The following is an 18,989-nucleotide window of genomic DNA, read 5'->3' as shown; positions in this document are numbered from 1 at the left end:
AACTACTGGGCTCAAGCAATGCTCCTGCCTCAGCCTCCCAAAGTGCCGGGATGATGGGCATAAGCCATCGTGCCCAGTGAGAATTCTGTATTTTTGATGGTCTTGTCAAATCTGTGAGGGTGTTGGGAGGACAATGTAATTTTTTTATATATATATATATATATATATATAAAGGGTTTTTTTATTTTTTAAAGGTATATACATATATATATATGTAAAAACCTCAGTGGACTTTGTAAATAAAGTGGAAACCAGAATTCTGCAAACATGTAGAATGTTGAAGGCCAGGCACATGAGCCAAGAAATTGTTTGCCTACAGATTTTTCTTTCTTTCATTGTCTACCAGGAGGGTTACATAAGCCTATCTTCTGTACCACCCAAAACCCCCAGTAAAAGGAACACAGACAAATAATGAAAAGCCAAAGGCTCCAGTGGAAGTTCAATTGTCTTTATTTTTCTTATACAGAATCAGAGAAGTAAAAACCAGTACCAAACTCCAGGTAAAATGGTTTGATCTGATCGATTTGGCTGCATACTTTTGGTACGCATAACATTCTAAACTTAAAATAGAAATCTTTATATTACAAAACATAGAAGTAAAATTTTAAAAAGTTAAAGTACTAGCACATATATGTGTTAGGAAAATGGTCTCTGTCAATTGCCCATTCTCCTAATTAAATTAACCTACGATTTCCTTTTTCTAACAGCTTATTTTTTTCATAAAAGTTGTACTTTGAGAAGTTACTTTCTAATTACATCATGAGAACACATCTTGTAATTAGCAACACTTCTGTCATTCTAGATCACTTCTGCAGAGAGCTTTTTAACCAAGCTGGCATCGACCAGCACAATCAAGTTTTTACTGTTTTACCTGCTTCCTGTATATGGTGTAATCAGTGAAAGAAATGGCATTTCACATCCTAAATAATATGGTGAAACACCGTCTACAAATTACTTAGATTTAACAGAATTGCAATTAGGTTTTGACAATGTATTTACTTCAAAACGAAATATCAGGAAAAAATATCTTGAAAGAAAGATCTCTGAAATTATTTTTCTTTTGATATGCCTTTTCAGTGACAAAATTTGAGGGTGAAATGATGATGTTTACTGATTGATTTAGTACTAAAAAGACTAGTACTAAAAAGGCTAAAGACAGTTGTCTTATAATAAGAAATATAGTATAAATAGCACCTTATCAAGAATTCTGCAGGGTTTTAACACTTACAATAATAGGAAATAGCCATTAAAAAGTTGCTCTAACTTTAGACTTCTAACTTTAGTGTTCTTTAACAAAGGCCGTATTTTGTGGCCTTAAAAACAAACAAAAAAATTATATCTGGCTTTATCTATTAGTAAACACAAAGGGTCCATATTTCATTCTGAAAAAAATATTTATTATATTCATTCATAAATGTTCTAACTAATTTAACTAAAAAAAACTTCTAGTATTTTCTAATGCCATAAGCTTACTAGAAAATTACTTCTAAAAATTGGTAATATAAATCATCAATGATTTAACTACTTAAAAAAAGAGGGGTATCTGTTTCTCTTACATTTAATAACCTGAAAATGAGTCTATAAAAATATTTTTTAAAAATACAGTAACACTGCTGAGTTTTGTTAGGTCCCTTGTTTTTTAATTATTTATTCATTTATTTATTTTAAGCAAGAATGTACAACTCTTTTTGCAATTTTTAGCTAACAAAAGACAAAAAGAAATAGTGCTCCCTTCAATTTAGTAGCAATAAAATCATCTACCTTCATCTCTCCCAGAGGGCTTAGGGAGAGTGAAAGGAATTAGAGGAACATAAACCATGGGTCCTTCAGGAAAAAGAAGTCACTTCATAGTGATGGAGGCAACAGCAGGCTACGCTCTTGTCTGCCTGCATGCTCAGCATCAGCGTGCCCTGCCCCTCCTCCTCCCACATAAGGTGCACCAAAACCTTCTTTTCTTCTACCACAGAGTCTTCCGGTAATAAAGGTGGTAACAGAAAATTGTTGCTTTGTCCTTTTGGGGCATCTCTTGCATCTCCTACTTGTTTTGCTTTTGGGGTACTATAACTCGTCTCTTTCCATTTCACAACTAGTATCCTTTCCACGATATTCCATAACTTCGCTACTTCATCTCTGACCTTTTCACTTGCCTTCTTTCCAACATGATCCAATGTACTCTGTACATGTATATTCCGGTAGATCAAAAGGAATCTTATTTAAGATCCCCAACAAATAAGTTCCCCATGGAAATTGAAAGTGTCCTCTCAGAGACTCAAATTATTAATGTCTTTCAAAAAAGATTAAATTCATAGATTATAAATAATATTAGTTCGAAATATTAAACAGTTGAGGACTTCATTGGCAATGCAGGCAGACTGCGTGCCAGTTGAACATGATGCTCTCTCAGTCCTTAAAAGCTAATAAAAAATGGTTTTGGTTACATAAGAGGTATTGAATACATATTTCATGCCTTTTTATACCAACTGTAGCAAACAGGGTTAGGATAATATACTTAGGAATCAATTTTACTGAATTCAGAAACATGTTTCTCCACCATACACCCTCAAAGGGCATTTTTTTTTCTTACACGTCAGTCAGAGATCTGCTTCATCCTTCAGTTTCATAGATAGAATTATTTTAAACACTTGAAATCTAGAAAGCAAACCTGACAAGGCTTCAGAATTTAAAAAGCAACAGCTTACTGTGTGTGGTGTGCTATCAGATTGAAATCTATGTTGTCCTGATGTTTTCAGAGTTATTTCAAAAGACAAAAATACAGTTGCCACTGATTTATCAAAAACATTTGGCTACCTTTTATCATCAGCTACAAAATTACAGTGCTTTATAAAATAAACATTAAGGCTGAGCCCAGTGGCTCATCCCAGTAATCCCAGCACTTTGGGAGGTTGAGATGGGTGGGATCACCTGAGATCAGGAGCTTGAGACCAGCCTGACGATGACGGTGAAACCCCATCTCTACTAAAAATACAAAAAATTAGCTGGGCGTGGTGTCGGGTGCCTGTAGTCCCAGCTACTCGGGAGGCCGAGGCAGGAGAATTGCTTGAACCCGGAAGGTGAAGGTTGCAGTGAGCCGAGATCGTGCTATTGCATTCCAGCCTGGGCAACAAGAGCAAAACTCCATCTCAAAAACAAACAAACAAACGAAACCCACCATCAAATTCTAAGCTGCAATTTTTTAAATCCCAAGTTGTAATATTTCAAAACCTTTTGTTTGAATAAAATGCTCATAATTAGTACCAAACTGGTCTCTTTCACAAGATCTATAGTGTAAGAACTGTGACTAATGCTGCTGCTGCTACTCTCCTACTGGAGGGACTAAGTTGTCTAGATGCTCTGCAGTAAAATAACAAAGGATAAGCTACAATAGGACTGTGTGCCTTTGTAAATACAGACTAATAAGAGCCATCAGAGCCAGCATGGATTCAAAATTACATTGTATTCCATACAGTAGAATTTTACTATCCATACAATGATTTTTAAAGCTCAAGTTAAATAGTTTTTAAAGCATTTGATACTACTGTCATCAATACAGTTTTTGAAACTGTAAATCAGGTCTGATTTTGTGCACATTTCCTGGACCACGCTGCCCTCAGAATTAACTGCCTGTGGTCAGCTTTTCATGGTTTAAAATCAATTGGTGTATAAATTTCAATTAACACTCATAAAGCTTAGCCACGGGGCAGCAGAGAAGAAAGAGAAAAGTATTCTGCACAATCAATCCTGCAGACACAATTCTGTATAATCTGTCGCAAGAATGCAGGCTTGCAGAAAATGAAAATATAGTATTTATTTATGTTTAACTTAAGTTACTCTCAATCGAAACCAGGCAATGATTAAACTGGCAACATAAAAAGGAGGGAGCACGAGTCATGGAGGCAGAAAGTGGTGCACCTGCAGACTTGCTCTGCTCCATCACTTTTTCCAAGAGGCCCAGGAAATGTAAGGTCATGGCTACATCCAAGTTACAATGGTAGTGATTACAGCCAGGTTAGAAAGGGCTCACTTTTGTTCAGAGCAGACTCTACATCATTGAAGAGAGGGATCAGGTCTTCAGATTCCAAAGTTCCTAAGTCAACGTTTGTTCCTGGAAGACAGTCAAGGAAATCAGGGAAACGGGTCTGTTGGGGGTTGATGTTCATGGGTGTTTGTCCTGCGTTTTCTCCTATAACAGAGTGAAAAGAAACCATTTTAATTCCTTCTTTTAGGCTCTTGAAGGAGGAACAGTTCAAGTATTAACACAACACTCACCTTCATGTCTTCAGCTACCACATTATTGACTCTTACTTATAGGAGGTACAGAGATGTGGAAGAAATTGAAAATTATTTCTGGATAGATGTGGTCCAGAATGGAAAAGGCCAAGGAGATAAGAAAGGAGCATGTGAAAGGCACTGTTGATCTGATCTATGATCTGTGCCTTCCCATGACAAAGGTGTGAAGAACTGTTTTACAAAAGAGTGGAGAGGCCCTGTCTGTAATAAACACGTTATTACAGAACTATAATCGACAGGTTTCATTGTAAACTTGTGTTTACCCATACCATCCTTCTTTATGTTCAAAGAGAATGATGTGAAGCTTCTTTTAACCAGGTAAATAAAAAGTTGTCTTCATTGATGGCTTTAGGCATTATTTATAAAGGGAGTTCTGCAGACGTTCTCCCTCTTTTTGTTAATACCTACACCCTACAACTACCTACCTTTCTCACAAGCATATGAGCCACAGTGCATATAAGCATGCTAAGGCTTTGAGTCTTAGAGTAAAGAAATCTTTTGCTGTGAAGAAGCTCTTTAGTTTAATTAGATCTCATTTGTCAATTTTGGCTTTTGTTGCCATTGCTTTTGGTGTTTTAGACACGAAGTCCTTGCCCATGCCTATGTCCTGAATGGTATTGTCTAGGTTTTCTTCTAGGGTTTTTATGGTTTTAGGTCTAACGTTTAAGTGTCTAATCCATCTTGAATTAATTTTTGTACAAGGTGTAAGGAAGGGATCCAGTTTCAGCTTTCTATTTATGGCTAGCCAGTTCACATGTACCCTAGAACATAAAGTATAATAAAAAGAAAGAAAGAAAGAAAAAGAAAGAAAGAAAAAAAAAACTTTAGTGCATATCGAAATAAAAAAAAAAAAAAGAAATCTTTTGTTTTCTTTAAGCCACTATTTCCTAAACCCATTTAATCACCTAAACCTACTTTGACAGTATGTGTATCCTAATAAAATTGAAGTTCTACAGAACACAGGTGAGCAATTGCTGTACTAGAGGAAAAGTAGGTGTCTGGGATACGACATGAAGAATATAGGTTCTTTATGTGTAATAGTATGGGACAGAATGCACTACTGACTTTTGTGTCATTAGATCGAGCTTTGTGACTGTGTAAGCTTAGACACACTTAACTTGCTTGATTCTCAGCTTACCCATCTGGAAATTGGGATTATAAGTGCCTTCTACAAAAGTTGGAGTACAGTGCCATACAGTGTCTGCCACACATCCGTGGCTCTAGGTGTCATTGACATATACAAAGTTATATACATATAAAAATATGATAAATGTTGATTGTCCTGAGAGAAAGAAAAACCTAGGTCTTCAGCCACTATTAATTATACAATATCAAAACAACAGGTTAATTCAAACAGTCTCAAACAATTTTCTGAAGAGATAATATCTACTTCAAAAATTGAGAAGCATTGATAACTAAGGTCAGCTTCCACCATAACGTCATTTTTAAAAAACGTGTTAAATTATCTTTTGTGTGTTACAAGTGCAGTAGCCTTCCTGAAAAGTGTGCAGGGAAGTTCCACTATTTTAAGCAAAATTGCAGAAAGTTCACTTTAGCAATCTGTGTTTTCCAAGGAGAAAAATTATATCCTTCCAAATGATGAAGGAACCATAATCCAATTTGGATTTTGGTGATAGCAAAACACAATGGCTTTTCTAGAACTCACAAAATATCAATGATTCCTGGGCAATATTTTACAGTATTTTCATTGCAAAGGGCAGTAATCTGAAAAATTAAATCAAATTCAACAATATGACCTCAATACAGTGTTACTGATATTGAAAAACAACATAAAATAAAAAACAAAATCCAAAATAACTTTCTTCTACTTACTAGAGTGTAACAGATAAAAATGAGGCTCTAAAAAGTATCTGTTCTAAAAAACTATCTGATCTGAAGTGCTGGATGTCTTTTTTTCTCTTTATCTCCAGTTAGAATCATTCATTTCCCATTTTAACTTTCAAATACTCAAAATATAATTGTTAGCCAAGCAAAATCTCTGTTTTAAAGTATTCCTAGGCTGGGTATGGTAGCTCATGCCTTTAATCCCAGCACTTTGGGAGGCCAAAGTGGGTGGATCACCTGAGGCCAGGAGTTCAAGAACAGCCTTGCCAACATGGTGAAACCATGTCTCTACTAAAAATATGAAAAACAACAACAACAAAAAAACCAAAACAGTGCCAGGTGTGGTGGCACACTCCTGCAATCCCAGCTACTCAGGAGGCTGAGGCCCGAGACTCTTTTGAACCCAGGAGGTGGAGGTTACAATGAGCTGAGATCACAACACTGCACTCCCACCTGGGTGACAGTATGAGACCCTGTCTCAAAAAAAAAAAAAAAAAAAAAATCCTCTTATCCTTTCTTCTCAGGATTAAAGGCATGAGGATACTGGCTAAGCTTCTTCATTAAGGTTAACAATTTTAAAATAGAAGCAGCTCTGCAATCTCATAGTAATATTTTTGGTCTTTGCAGTTTATCCACTTAGAAAGTGGAAGAGAGAAACAACATAAGGCAATTCTTTTTTTTTTTTTTTTTCAGATGGAGTTTCGCTCTTGTTGGCCAGGCTAGAGTGTAGTGGCACAATCTCGGCTCACCGCAACCTCTGCCTCCCAGGTTCAAGCAATTCTCCTGCCTCAGCCTCCTGAGTAGCTGGAATTACAGGCATGTGCCATCACGCCCAGCTAGTTTTGTAGTCTTAGTAGAGATGAGATTTCTCCATGCTGGTCAGGCTGGTCTCGAACTCCTGGCCTCAGGTGATCCACCCGCCTCGGCCTCCCAAAGTGCTGGGATTACAGGCATGAGCCACTGTGCCCAGCCACAAGGCAATTCTTAAAAGGGTGTGATTACTGCAGAATATTCTGGAAGGATGGATGATTTCCCAGCTTTTGCTCATGTTATTCCTTTTACTGGATCTTTGCACCAAGCCCAGCTGTTGTTTCCATGTATGTTTTGCAAATGGGGTGCTCAGCTGGCTCGTTTCCCTTCAGCATGTGGCCAGCGCATGGTCCACAGCCTGACAGATCTTTCCTAGCCACATTTGAGCTCTGCCTGCCCCCACAGCTTTCACTCATCTTGTTACTGTATAATTACATTTCTCCCCTTGACAGGATTTATGTCCAGTTCCTACAAAGACTTCACAGAGGTGGCCCCACACTCAATGAGTTGACTCTCACTTAACCAGGTTTACCTGGCACTCTGACATGATCAAGTCCATTGTGTGTGTGACATCAGCCTTCTTAGTGGAGAAGAGCACTTTGAGCTGGGCTCTGTGATCTCATGACTCCTCACAACTCTGCCGTGAGCATATCACTCCCACTTTATGGGTGAGAAATCTGAGGCTCATGGAGGCTATGTAACTTACCCAAAGGCGCTACTAGGAATGGAGAAGCAAGGATTCAGCTCAGGCTGCCTGTTGGCTGAAACTATGTTCTTTTCAGGACATCATTTAATTCCACATTATGGCTTCAAAATAAAACGCTCCCTACTTACCCACCTGAGGTTATTTTAAAGAGACATAGAGTAGAATCCATCCTCTTTTATGGTTTTGTTTTTTTGAATGCCAAACTTAGATTTAGATCTCCTGAACTTTTTTCCTTAACTTTACTTTTTATCCTTACTGGCTGCCCAGTGTTTAGAAGATGATAGTAAACAATTATTAAACATAGAAAGGAGCCACTTTCTAAGGCTATTCCAAAGACAGTAAAAATAAATCTCACACTCAAAAAACAGAGAGAGAGAGAGAGAGAGAGAGATAAAGGGGCAGGGGGTTGTCGGCGGGGATGGGGAGGAGAACTGAAGTAATAAACTTGTGACTCCTCACAAGACAGTCTTTGCAATCTTCTCAACGCAAAGACGACAACCTACACGAAAGACACCGGGGGAGGAGCTTTAATTTACTGCATTTGTGAGACACCTGGCTATGAGTTTGACTCTTGGTCTTTCCAACAATTTAGATTCACAACACAAAGAGGAGCCATGTAAGAGTGGAGTGCAAAAAACCACAGGCACTATGGCAAACACTTTGGGGGAAGCAATTTTTTATTTTCAATACAAAACAATTACTTTTCTATCATCAATGATAATGGAGGAGGAACTTGCATGAATAACTCCAAATAGTGGACACCCTGCTGTCATTCATTTTTGGTTCTAGAATATCTTCTGTCAGTTTATGACTTTCATAATTAAGTCTAGATAAGACTAATAAAACTAATTTCAGTTTCTGCAATTAGAAGTCTCACTCCTTGAGAAAAGGAGAAAAAGAAAGGTAATCAGGAAGCCTGCTGAGGCTGGACCTGAAGGATGCACAGGCTGGGGGACAAGGTAAAAGTAACCCTGACTCTCTTCTCTTTAATTGCTGAGGGAGGATGTCATTACCATGTTGGAACTTGGAACTGACAATTTTGAATCCTTTGAGCGCTCAACATTCCAAATGCCCACTGCCATTTGCTTTTCTTTTTTTTTTTTTTCTTTTTTTTCTTTTTTGAGACAGTCTCGCTCTGTCACCCAGGCTCGAGTGCAGTGGCCGGATCTCAGCTCACTGCAAGCTCCGCCTCCCAGGTTCATGCCATTCTCCTGCCTCGGCCTCCCGAGTAGCTGGGACTACAGGAGCCCGCCACCTCGCCCGGCTAGTTTTTTGGTTTTTTTTTTTTTAGTAGAGACGGGGTTTCACCGTGTTAGCCAGGATGGTCTCGATCTCCTGACCTCGTGATCCACCCGTCTCGGCCTCCCAAAGTGCTGGGATTACAGGCTTGAGCCACCACGCCCGGCCCCAATTGCTTTTCAAATGCAGTGAATGACATGAAAAAATTTGGGTACTGGAACTATAAACCAGTGTCACTTTCCAGGAGAAAGGGTGGCCCATATGCTACAACTGAAAACTAGAACAGCATGAATACCCCACTGTGGAAGCATGGCAGAGCAGACAGTGGTGTCTTGATGCAATTGTGAGGAAGGGACTATATGGAGCAAAGATGAATTAAAAAACACACACACACACACACAGAATTTAAAATCCTGTGCCCAGATGTAAAACTATACTTGTGTAATCTATGAGGAAGGGGCTACAGTTTATTAATAGTGCCCGGGGGTTCAGTGGCTTTTCAGTTGTTATTTGATGTTGTTGTTGAGATTGAGTGTTTCTGGTTGGATTTTAAAATTGAGATGACTGTACTCGCTTTGGCAGCACATACACTAAAACTGGAATGATAAGCATGACCCCTGCATGAGAATGACATGTAAATTGATGAAGCATTCCATTTTTTTTCAACATTTTTATGGACACTAGGAACTACTGGGAGTGGGGAGGAACAAGGGGTGAAAAACAAACTATCGACTTGGGTGACGAGAGCAATCATATCCCGAACCCCAGCATCACAAAACATAACCATGTAGCAAACCTGCACGTGTACCCCCAAATATAAAATAAAAGTTGAAATTATAAAAAGAAAAGAAAAATAAAATTGAGATGACCGAAGAGAACATTTAAAAAACACAAGCCCACTGTCAGTGCTTGCAGGCTTTGCTCCTACCTGTATCCATCTCATCCACGTTGCTGAGGAAGTCCTCCGGAGTTGTGGGGACACTGTAGCACCCTAACCCCAGACCACTGTCAGTGCTCTGCTCCCTCGAATGATATGGCCCTCTGCAGAGCAAAAGATGAAGAAACTTCAATGCGAGCCCACTAAATAAATCTCAAAATTAAAACACAGTCACGAAAGCTCTAAACTAGTGTAGTTGTGCCATTCTGCCCAACTTTCCAGGTTGGGGAGGAAGGAAAGTTTTAATTTTGAAATACATATCCTCATGAAAATGAAAGTAATCAGGTATGGCCATTCACAGTGAATTGACCCACTGATTTCCTTTTCACCTCAAAATAACCATTTAAACACTCTTCGACATACAGAGTATGACACCATTTATGTAAAACTTAAAAGAAACCAGAAAACAATGTAGAATATTGCTTATGGATACATACACTAAAGGCAGTAAGAGGTATAAAAGTCTGTGTGATGGACACACACCAGTTTCTGAATAGTGGCTACCACTGGGGACAGAAGGGAAAAGAAATGAGATTTCACTGGTGGGGGGGATGGATTCAAATATTAATTGTAATATTTTATTTATTAAAAAATAAGGTTAAATGAAAATATGGCAAATCTGGGTAGTGGGTACATGGGTAATTCACATTATTCTTTGTACTTCTCTGTATTTCAAATACTTTAAAATTAACAACTTGAAACCTCCATTACTTATTATTTCAGCTACTGTTTGTTTTTGCCTCTATCTTTAATAATGTTCATAATTGTATTTGTTTGTTTGCCAGATGTCTCTGCAAAGGCAGAAGAAAAGGCATAGGAAATACAGAATTGCCTTTTTTATCTGATTTAAAAACTACTTCTGCTCATGAAGATATTTCTGGCTAAATTCTCTTTACTTTTTGCTCCTTTGTTTTAATTACTTTTTAAATTGTGAAATTATTTTAAACTCACATAGAAGACACAGCAAGAGTACAGAGAGTTCCCATGTACCCTTCACCAGCTTCCCCAGTGATAACATCTTACATAACCATAGTGCAATTACCAAAACCAGAAACCTGACATTGTAGAATACTAATTACTAAACTATATAGATCTTATTCACATTTCACCCTGAACATCATCTTTTTTTTTTTTTTTTTTGAGACAGAGTTTCACTCTTGTTGCCCAGGCTGGAGTACAATGGCGCAATCTCGGCTCACTGCAACCTCTGCCTCCCGGGTTCAAGCAATTCTCCTGCCTCAGCCTCCTGAGTAGCTGGGATTGCAGGCATGCACCACCACGCCCTGCTAATTTTGTATTTTCAATAGAGACGGGGTTTCTCCATGTTGGTCAGACTGGTCTCGAACTCCTGACCTCAGGTGATCCGCCTGCCTCGGCCTCCCAAAGTGCTGGGATTACAGGCATAAGCCACCGCGCCTGGCCGAACATCATTTCTTAATTGTTCTGTTCTCAACTTGCCATATGGCATGCTTTTATCCCCTGTTGGTTACATAAAACCACAAGATTCTTCCAAGTATAAGTACTAAACAACACTATCATGTTTTAAAAATATATAAATTCGTGCCCTTTTTCAAATTCTTGACTAGGGGTTTACTCTATGTCCTATCACTAATTTTTTAATTTGGAAATTTTTTTAAAATGTAGATGACTTCCCCTGCCTTTCTATTTTCTGCCAGCTCCTCCCACTTCCTCCCTTTATCCTCACCCTCAACCCTCAAGTTCTCCACCTCTTCCCAATGTAAACAAAGATCATATCATAGTCTAGATCACATAATAAAGAGAACAAAAATAAGTGGCCCCCAAATATTAACTTACCCATTGAGGAAAGGATCTGAACTATTATTAGTGATGGATCTCATGTCTGGGGTCATCGTGGGTGGGTTGACAGCAGCCTGAACTGGAGCAAGAGTCTCAGCTTCCATGGGGAGCTGTCGACAGAGGGCAGCTTCCTACAGAAGTAACAACAGTCAGAGTGGGAAGCAAGAGTCATTCACTCATTGTCACAGGGCATGGAGCAGAGTGTATGTCACATGAAAACTTTTCACCAGGCCGGGCGCAGTGGCTCAAGCCTGTAATCCCAGCACTTTGGGAGGCCGAGACGGGCAGATCACGAGGTCAGGAGATCGAGACCATCCTGGCCAACACGGTGAAACCCCGTCTCTACTAAAAAAATACAAAAAACTAGCCGGGCAAGGTGGCGGGCGCCTGTAGTCCCAACTACTGGGGAGGCTGAGGCAGGAGAAGGGCGTGAACCCGGGAGGCGGAGCTTGCAGTGAGCCGAGATCACGCCACTGCACTCCAGCCTGGGCGACAGAGCGAGATTCCGTCTCAAAAAAAAACAAAAATTTTTCACCAAATACAAAGCACTGTGTATTTACTCCCAGCAAGTCAAAATCACCAGGCAACCATTGGTATTCTTTCTCTGAAGAAAGTCTTACAGACATAAGTCACTTCACATTCACAAAGTTAATGGGAAGCTCAGCTATTATTTGACCTAAGAGCACTTAACTGTTGCAATCATCCCACCCATGCAATTATTTAAACACCCAAATCATAGAAAGTCCTCTCAAAACACTTCTCAGAGACAGGGCTATTTCTATCTCAGGTTCTCAAACCAAATCTACATCAATCAAAGCAATCAGATTCCTCTGGACTATAAGGTACATTCTGGTCTTTGCCACTTACAGGCCAGTAAAACTGTGGAATTATAGAGTACAGGCTCTACATTAAATTGCATCTGGCAGTTTTATGTTTACAGACAGGAAAGCAAAACAATGAGTTGAAAGTTTACTTTGAAAAGTCAATCAGTGGCCAGGGGCCGTGGCTCACGTCCATAATCCCAGCACTTTGGGAGGTCGAGGTGGGCGGATCACTGGAGCCCACAAGTTCGAGACCAGCCTGGGCAACATGGTGAAACCTTGTCTCTACAAAAAACACAAAAATTAGCTGGGCCTGGTGTTACTTGGGAGGCTGAGGTAGGAGGAGCCCTGTGCCTGGGAGGTTGAGACTAAAGTGAGCAGAGATCACACCACTGCACTCTAGCCTGGAGGACAGAGTGAGACGCTGTCTCAAAAAAAAGGAAAAAAAAAGTCAATCCATTTGACTACTTCGTTGACTAAAATGCTGAAGCTTGGGGAAACATGTAGATCCAATCCAAATCCCACAGACAAGTAACTGTTTCACAGCATATGGATTTCATTAGCAAAAACAAATAATATAAACATTATTTTATAAAAGCTAGCATTACATTGCCAAGGAGAGTCCATCCAAAATGCTAGAAATCTACTGACTGCAATTACCTTCTCTAGGTATGATCTCCAGGAGTCTCTCCTTTTTGACAAACATAACCAGACATCAAATTCCTTTCAAATTTGCTGCTGTTTCCAGAGAATACTTTTATATGTTTACATTTGCATCCCAAACTAAGGTTAGGCCTTTCCCCATATTTATGCCTATCAATTTCCCACTTTCCATGCTGAAGTCATTGGTCTCACTGTCCCTCAAACCGTAAAACCATGGCTACAATGGCAAACAGAACATTTAGGACTTCTAAATTACAGTATCTTTGTTAGATCTCTTCCAGCCCTAACATGCTGTGACTTTAGAGGGTAACTGCTGTCTAGACAAGTCCTAGTGAAGTCATCGGCTATAAAAATTTTCAGTTACTAGAGTTCGTTGTGCTGTTACAAACCATGAGAGACCGACTGATTAAAAAAAAAAAAAAAACAACTGTATTGTTAACTTATACTGAAATAAATCTTCTAGCTGGAAAGGGTCTCTGGCTCACTTCTGTTCATCTAAATTGCAAATAATCGAATACTTAACTAACAAATTTTATTCAGGAATCTATAAAAAGCAAACCAAAAAATGGAGATTTTTTTTGGTAAGAAGTTATTTTCATTCACCATCTAAATCTTGGAAGTGCCTTCTGAATAAACCTAGAAAAATCAAATGACTTTCTGAGAGTTGTTTTTAACATGGTAGGCAGGGTGCATTAGAAACCTTATTATCCAACCAAAGTTTTCCTGAAAGCCTCAGAAGGAACAACAAGGATTGAATCTGGCATAAAAAGCCTGGACCCCACCAGTCCCCATCCCTCAAGCACACTCACATACCCTGAGCCACAGTTTGAAAAAATGTACCTTGTCAATGGTAAATTTCTAGTACTTTATTAATCATAAATGCAAGAATCTTTTGACTCATAACCTCATTATCCAAAAACATGAACTTTACTAGAATATTCCATTTTTCAACCATTCTGAATAAATGTGGGAGTTTACCTCTAAACAAAGACACTTTTAATATAAAAGTTGATGAGATGGCTGCATTCCTTTCTATTTGACAAAACTTTATCAACATAAGTCCTAAGAATAAAAGTTGAGGCTGGGCAGTGGCTCAAGCCTGTAATCCCAGCACTTTGGGAGGCCGAAGCAGGTGGATCACGAGGTCAGGAGATCGAGACCGCCCTGGCTAACAAGGTGAAATCCCGTCTCTACTAAAAATACAAAAGTTAGCCGGGCGTGGTGGCATACACCTGTGGCCCCAGCTACTTGGGAGGCTGAGGCAGGAGAATCACTTGAACCCAGGAGGCAGAGGTTGCACTGAGCTGAGATTGTACCACTGTGCTTCAGCCTGGGTGACACAGCGAGACTCTGTCTCAAAAAAAAAGAATACAAGTTGAATCTGCAATTACCAGGAGTTCTAAATTTAGATACAGTAAGAATCATTTCTGGAACTTCATGGGATAAAAAAAATACATTATGTATAACACATATGAATTGTTATCTGTAATGATATATAAAATAAGAACAAATATCAAAAATTAGATAGAAAAGAAATAGTTCTAAACTTTCCTATTAATTTAAATTACTCCTAGCTATTTCTACTAAATAAAACAGAAAATAATGTTTGTGTGTGTCTAAATATATAAATAAAATATCTAAATAAAATTTAAAGGATTATTCATGATAACCAAAGCTGAAAAACCTATACTACATTGCGGGAAATGTTTCACTGTGCCATTTCACATTTGTTCCATCTATTTTAAATCAAAGAGAACAGAAGCTCTATTCTCCAGCCCTGATGTTTCCCTAACTACCCTGAAGACTTAACCACCAAGTCATCCTAAGGGCAAATGTTGCCTTCTGTCTGTAGGGGGCTCACAGTATCATTTTCTACCTTCAACTGACTAACAAATGAGAGAGAAATCAGAAAGGGTGTTGAATGTGTCCAGAATGACTGCCCCTTTTTTTTTTTTTTTTTGAGATGGAGTCTCACCCTGTCACCCAGGCTGGAGTTCAGTGGCGTGCTCTCACCTCACTGCAACCTTTGCCTGCCAGGTCAAGCAAGTCTCATGCCTCAGCCTCCTGAGTAGCTGGGACTATAGGCATGTGCCACCATGTCCAGCTAATTTTTGTATTTTTAGTGGAGATATGGTTTCACCATGGTGCCCACGCTGGTCTCGAACTCCTGGCCTCAAGTGATCTGCCCGCCTTGGTCTCCCAAAGTGCTGGGATTACAGGAGTAAGCCACTGCACCCAGCCTGAATAATAGCTTTGAAATATAAATTAGGCCAGTCTGAGAAAGTTATTATTTATAATACAACACTTTGTCTAAGATTATTCCAAAATCATTCTTCGGTCACAAGCTATTTCACATAGCAGCCAAGGTAAAGCTTATGTGGCCCCCTGCTCTAAAGCCACCTGCTTCTTGTTCTACCTGGATGGTAAATAGAGGCAGGTCCTCGCTGCAGACCACCACACCCTGCATAACAGCACTGGCCACCCTTTCCTCCCACGTCTCTGATGGGCTCCCCTTCCTCACCCTCTTCTAGTCTTCCGGTTTCTCTGCTGCTCCTCCCACCTCCTGCACCTGCACCAACTGTTCCCTCTTCTTGCAAGATGTTCCTCGGATCTTCCTAAAGCTTATTCCCTCACTTAATGCCTGCCTCCTACAGATATCATCTCTTCAGAGATGCTCCTATCTCACCCCTGCCTAAAATAGCCTCACCCCTGTCATTTTTCTGTCTCTTAATCTGCATTAATTTTCTTCAATGCAACTTAGGTCTTCATTCTCTGTCTTTCCTACTAGAATGTAAGCTCCACGAGGGAAGGGTCCTTGTTTGTCATGTTCACTCCTGCATCCCAACTACCTTAACAGTGCTAGACATACACTGGGTACTTGGAAATACAAACTAAAAACATGCAATCTCACCTCAATCACAAATATGAGTGAAATAATAGCCTGTTGTATACAACCCAACTAGCCAGGTGAAGACTCCATCCTCAAGAAATGGTCCTGCTGCATTCTTTCCTGCCCCTAACATAGGATGAGCAGGAGGCCCAAGTGGTCAGGAGCTAGATGCTTGAACTGGAACCCTGGTCCTGCTATCTAATAGAAAGTTATTTAGCCCTCTGTTCTTCATTTGTAAAGTGGGGATGATAATAGCACCCACCCAAGAAGGTTGCTGTGATGATAAAGCAGGATAACACTATAAGGTGCTTAGATCACATAATAAATGCTGAAGGAATTATTATCCTTATTTCATTTTCTGAATTCCAATCTCAAAAAACCAAAATAAACAATTTTAAAAGTCACACTGTCATGTGGAACTGATCCACTTTAAGTGGTGAGAGGTTTCTTCCTGGTCAACTTTCACCTTGGAGAGATTAAACCAAAGTGTGAAATTCACAATGGTCACCAAGGCTAAGAAAACAATTTTTTCAAACAAGGAGAGGTTTATAAACCATTTTATATAACATAAAATTTGTTCTGAATATAAATGGAGAGTAGTGAGATGTTTTATTTCACTTAAACTTTATATTACAAGTTCTGTATTTAGAACTTTAAAAATTCTAGCCTTTTTTTGAATGAAAATACTTTCTTATTTCAACTCATGAACTGAAAGAGAAAAAGAAACAGTACAAAACCCGAGGTCTGAAAATAAAAGGGGTAACCTCACCAACATGTTCCCATCCAAACAGGGGAAGGTTTTGTTTTATACTAAATGTAGGTATAAAATTAAAGCCCAGACCCAGTAGGATTTGGACTGCCATGTGACATCCACTACTCTTGCATGGGTAAAAATGAAAACATCTGACTTAGACCAAACAGCAGCAGTCAAAATGGATGAAACTAAAGCAGCTGAAGCAAAGACAAAGACAGGCACTGGATGAAGTAAGCTTCCATGGAAACAGAGGGGTGACAGTTGGCCAAGGCGGGCTGAAGGCATGACTCAAGGCCTCTGCCGCTGCGCATCGGTGGTGCAGCTGGCTTCACTCAGCGCCCCATCCTTCCTCTGCTCCCTCTAGTCGAGGCAGGAAAACAAACGTTAAGCTGGTTTGTCACTCATTTCCCACTGTGCTCCAATTAAATAGGTATATTCAAAGATCCCTTCCAGGGTCCCCTCTGTGTCCACCCTGCCCTCCAAACAAATCTTCAGTTTCCTAGACCAAGCTCAAAACCTACTTTCCATCTCAAGAAGCAGATCATCATTGCTCCTCCAGCTATTCCAACTGACCTCTTCCTCCAATCAACCTTCAGGTGCAAGGCTGCATCCAGGCCCCTACCCAACACTTTACCTTAACTGAAATCTTTACAAAGAGTGACCAGAGAACAATCAGGATAGCGACGGGTCAGGGCATCACATCCTATGAAGAAGCATGGGGCTATTTAACCACAGGGGAAGACTAGAAGGGCACACAGTGGCTCTCAAACTATTAATGAACTGTCACAGGAAAGAAGGAAGATCTCTTCTAGCCTAGATTTGAGGCAGATACGATGAAGGGCTTTCTAGTTATCAGTTCAGTGCAGGAACTGCTTGCTTCTCAATTCTCCAGGCTATTAGCAACTGGAATTCTCAAACAGTAGTTGGGGTTTAATGCTATTAGACATGTCCAGAGCTTGGCACCGAAAAGGCAGCATGGCACAGGAGAAAAACTGTCTTTGGAACCAGAAAGATTGGAGTTCAAATCCCAGTTCAGCTACTACATGTTGTGGCATCTTGAACTAAATTCTTAACCTTTCTTGATAGTTTGTTTATCTGAAAAAAAAAAAAAAAAAATGGTGGTTTATAAGACTGATCTTGCTGGGATGCTACAAAGATGAGAAAGCATATTTATAATGGACCTGGCACAGTGAGGCAGTCAACAGAACAAGCTACTGATAGTGTTAAATGGTGTGGGAGGCAGAGATATTAGCTAAAAATTGCATATTGCTTACTGCGTGTGAAACACTGTTCTAAGCCCTTTAACATGTTATTTCCCATCCTCGCTAACACAGTGAAACCTTGTTTCTACTAAAAATACAAAAAATTAGACGGGCATGGTGGCATGTGCCTGTAGTCCCAGCTACTTGGGAGGCTGATGCAGGAGAATTGCTTCAACCCAGGAGGCGGAGGTTGCAGTGAGCAGAGGTTGCGCCACTGCACTCCAGCCTGGGCGACAGACTGAGACTCCATCTAAAAAAAAAAAAAAAAAAGAGAGAGAGAGAAAAGAAGAAGAAAAAAAACATGCTATTTCATCTCATCCTCATGACAACCCAGTTATCTCCATTTTATAGATAAGGAAACTGAGGCCCAGTTTGTGGCAAAGTCTCAGTGAGGCAGAGAAAGAAAAGTTGAGGTTGGCAGACCTCAAATTGTCAATCCTTTCACCTACTGGCTGTGAGAACTGGGCAAGTTACTTCATTTTTCCGAACCTGTTTTCCCAGCTATAAAATAGAAATTCCAACCCCTCTACCTCAGACAGGTCAGAGGAAATTTTCTGAAACAGCCGATTTAACTTTCCTGAACATAGTTTTCCTCCCTTGAACAGGGCAACAGAATGAACTGGACATATTCAATGATAGTTTTCAACGTATATGAGTGGAGCTCATGTCCTAGGAATTCACAACCCATCAAGCAAAGTTATAAATTCCGATTTTGAGGGCACTTTTCAGAAGGAAAGCTCTCCCTGCCAACCCTGATGCAACCCTCCTCTGACAAATTTATTTTCTGTCTATGTCCAAGCTTGGGGTGGAAAGACTTGCAAAATAAGGGCTCAAGAATCCCTTGGTGAGTTTGTGGTCATCTATCTCGCTCTCTGAAATGAGTAATTATTTATGGGTTAAAAACACCCTTTCCTAGCAGCTGGAGGACGGGTGATATGTAAAATATCTGGAGAAGTA

At 39.7% G+C, this 18,989-nt stretch overlaps 1 protein-coding gene and 1 pseudogene across 1 annotated transcript in view; one reads left to right on the top strand and one right to left on the bottom strand.

Annotated features, from left to right (window-relative positions):
- Nucleotides 1-432: 432 nt before the first annotated feature.
- WWTR1 (WW domain containing transcription regulator 1) overlaps nucleotides 433-18,989 on the bottom strand; it is a 142,004-nt gene continuing 123,447 nt past the window's right edge. The window contains exons 5-7 of the mRNA XM_008008746.3: nucleotides 11,640-11,773; nucleotides 9,816-9,928; nucleotides 433-4,180 (exon numbers count right to left, since the gene is read on the bottom strand). Of these exons, the coding sequence (XP_008006937.2) occupies nucleotides 3,996-4,180; nucleotides 9,816-9,928; nucleotides 11,640-11,773 (432 nt within the window). The 3' untranslated portion in view covers nucleotides 433-3,995. The remainder of the gene's footprint in view (nucleotides 4,181-9,815; nucleotides 9,929-11,639; nucleotides 11,774-18,989) is intronic.
- LOC119626008 (U6 spliceosomal RNA) lies at nucleotides 9,454-9,549 on the top strand (annotated as a pseudogene).

This window comes from Chlorocebus sabaeus, chromosome 15 (assembly GCF_047675955.1).
Source record: "Chlorocebus sabaeus isolate Y175 chromosome 15, mChlSab1.0.hap1, whole genome shotgun sequence".
Taxonomy (NCBI): Eukaryota; Metazoa; Chordata; class Mammalia; order Primates; family Cercopithecidae; genus Chlorocebus; species Chlorocebus sabaeus.
This window is presented reverse-complemented; position numbering and strand designations above follow the sequence as displayed.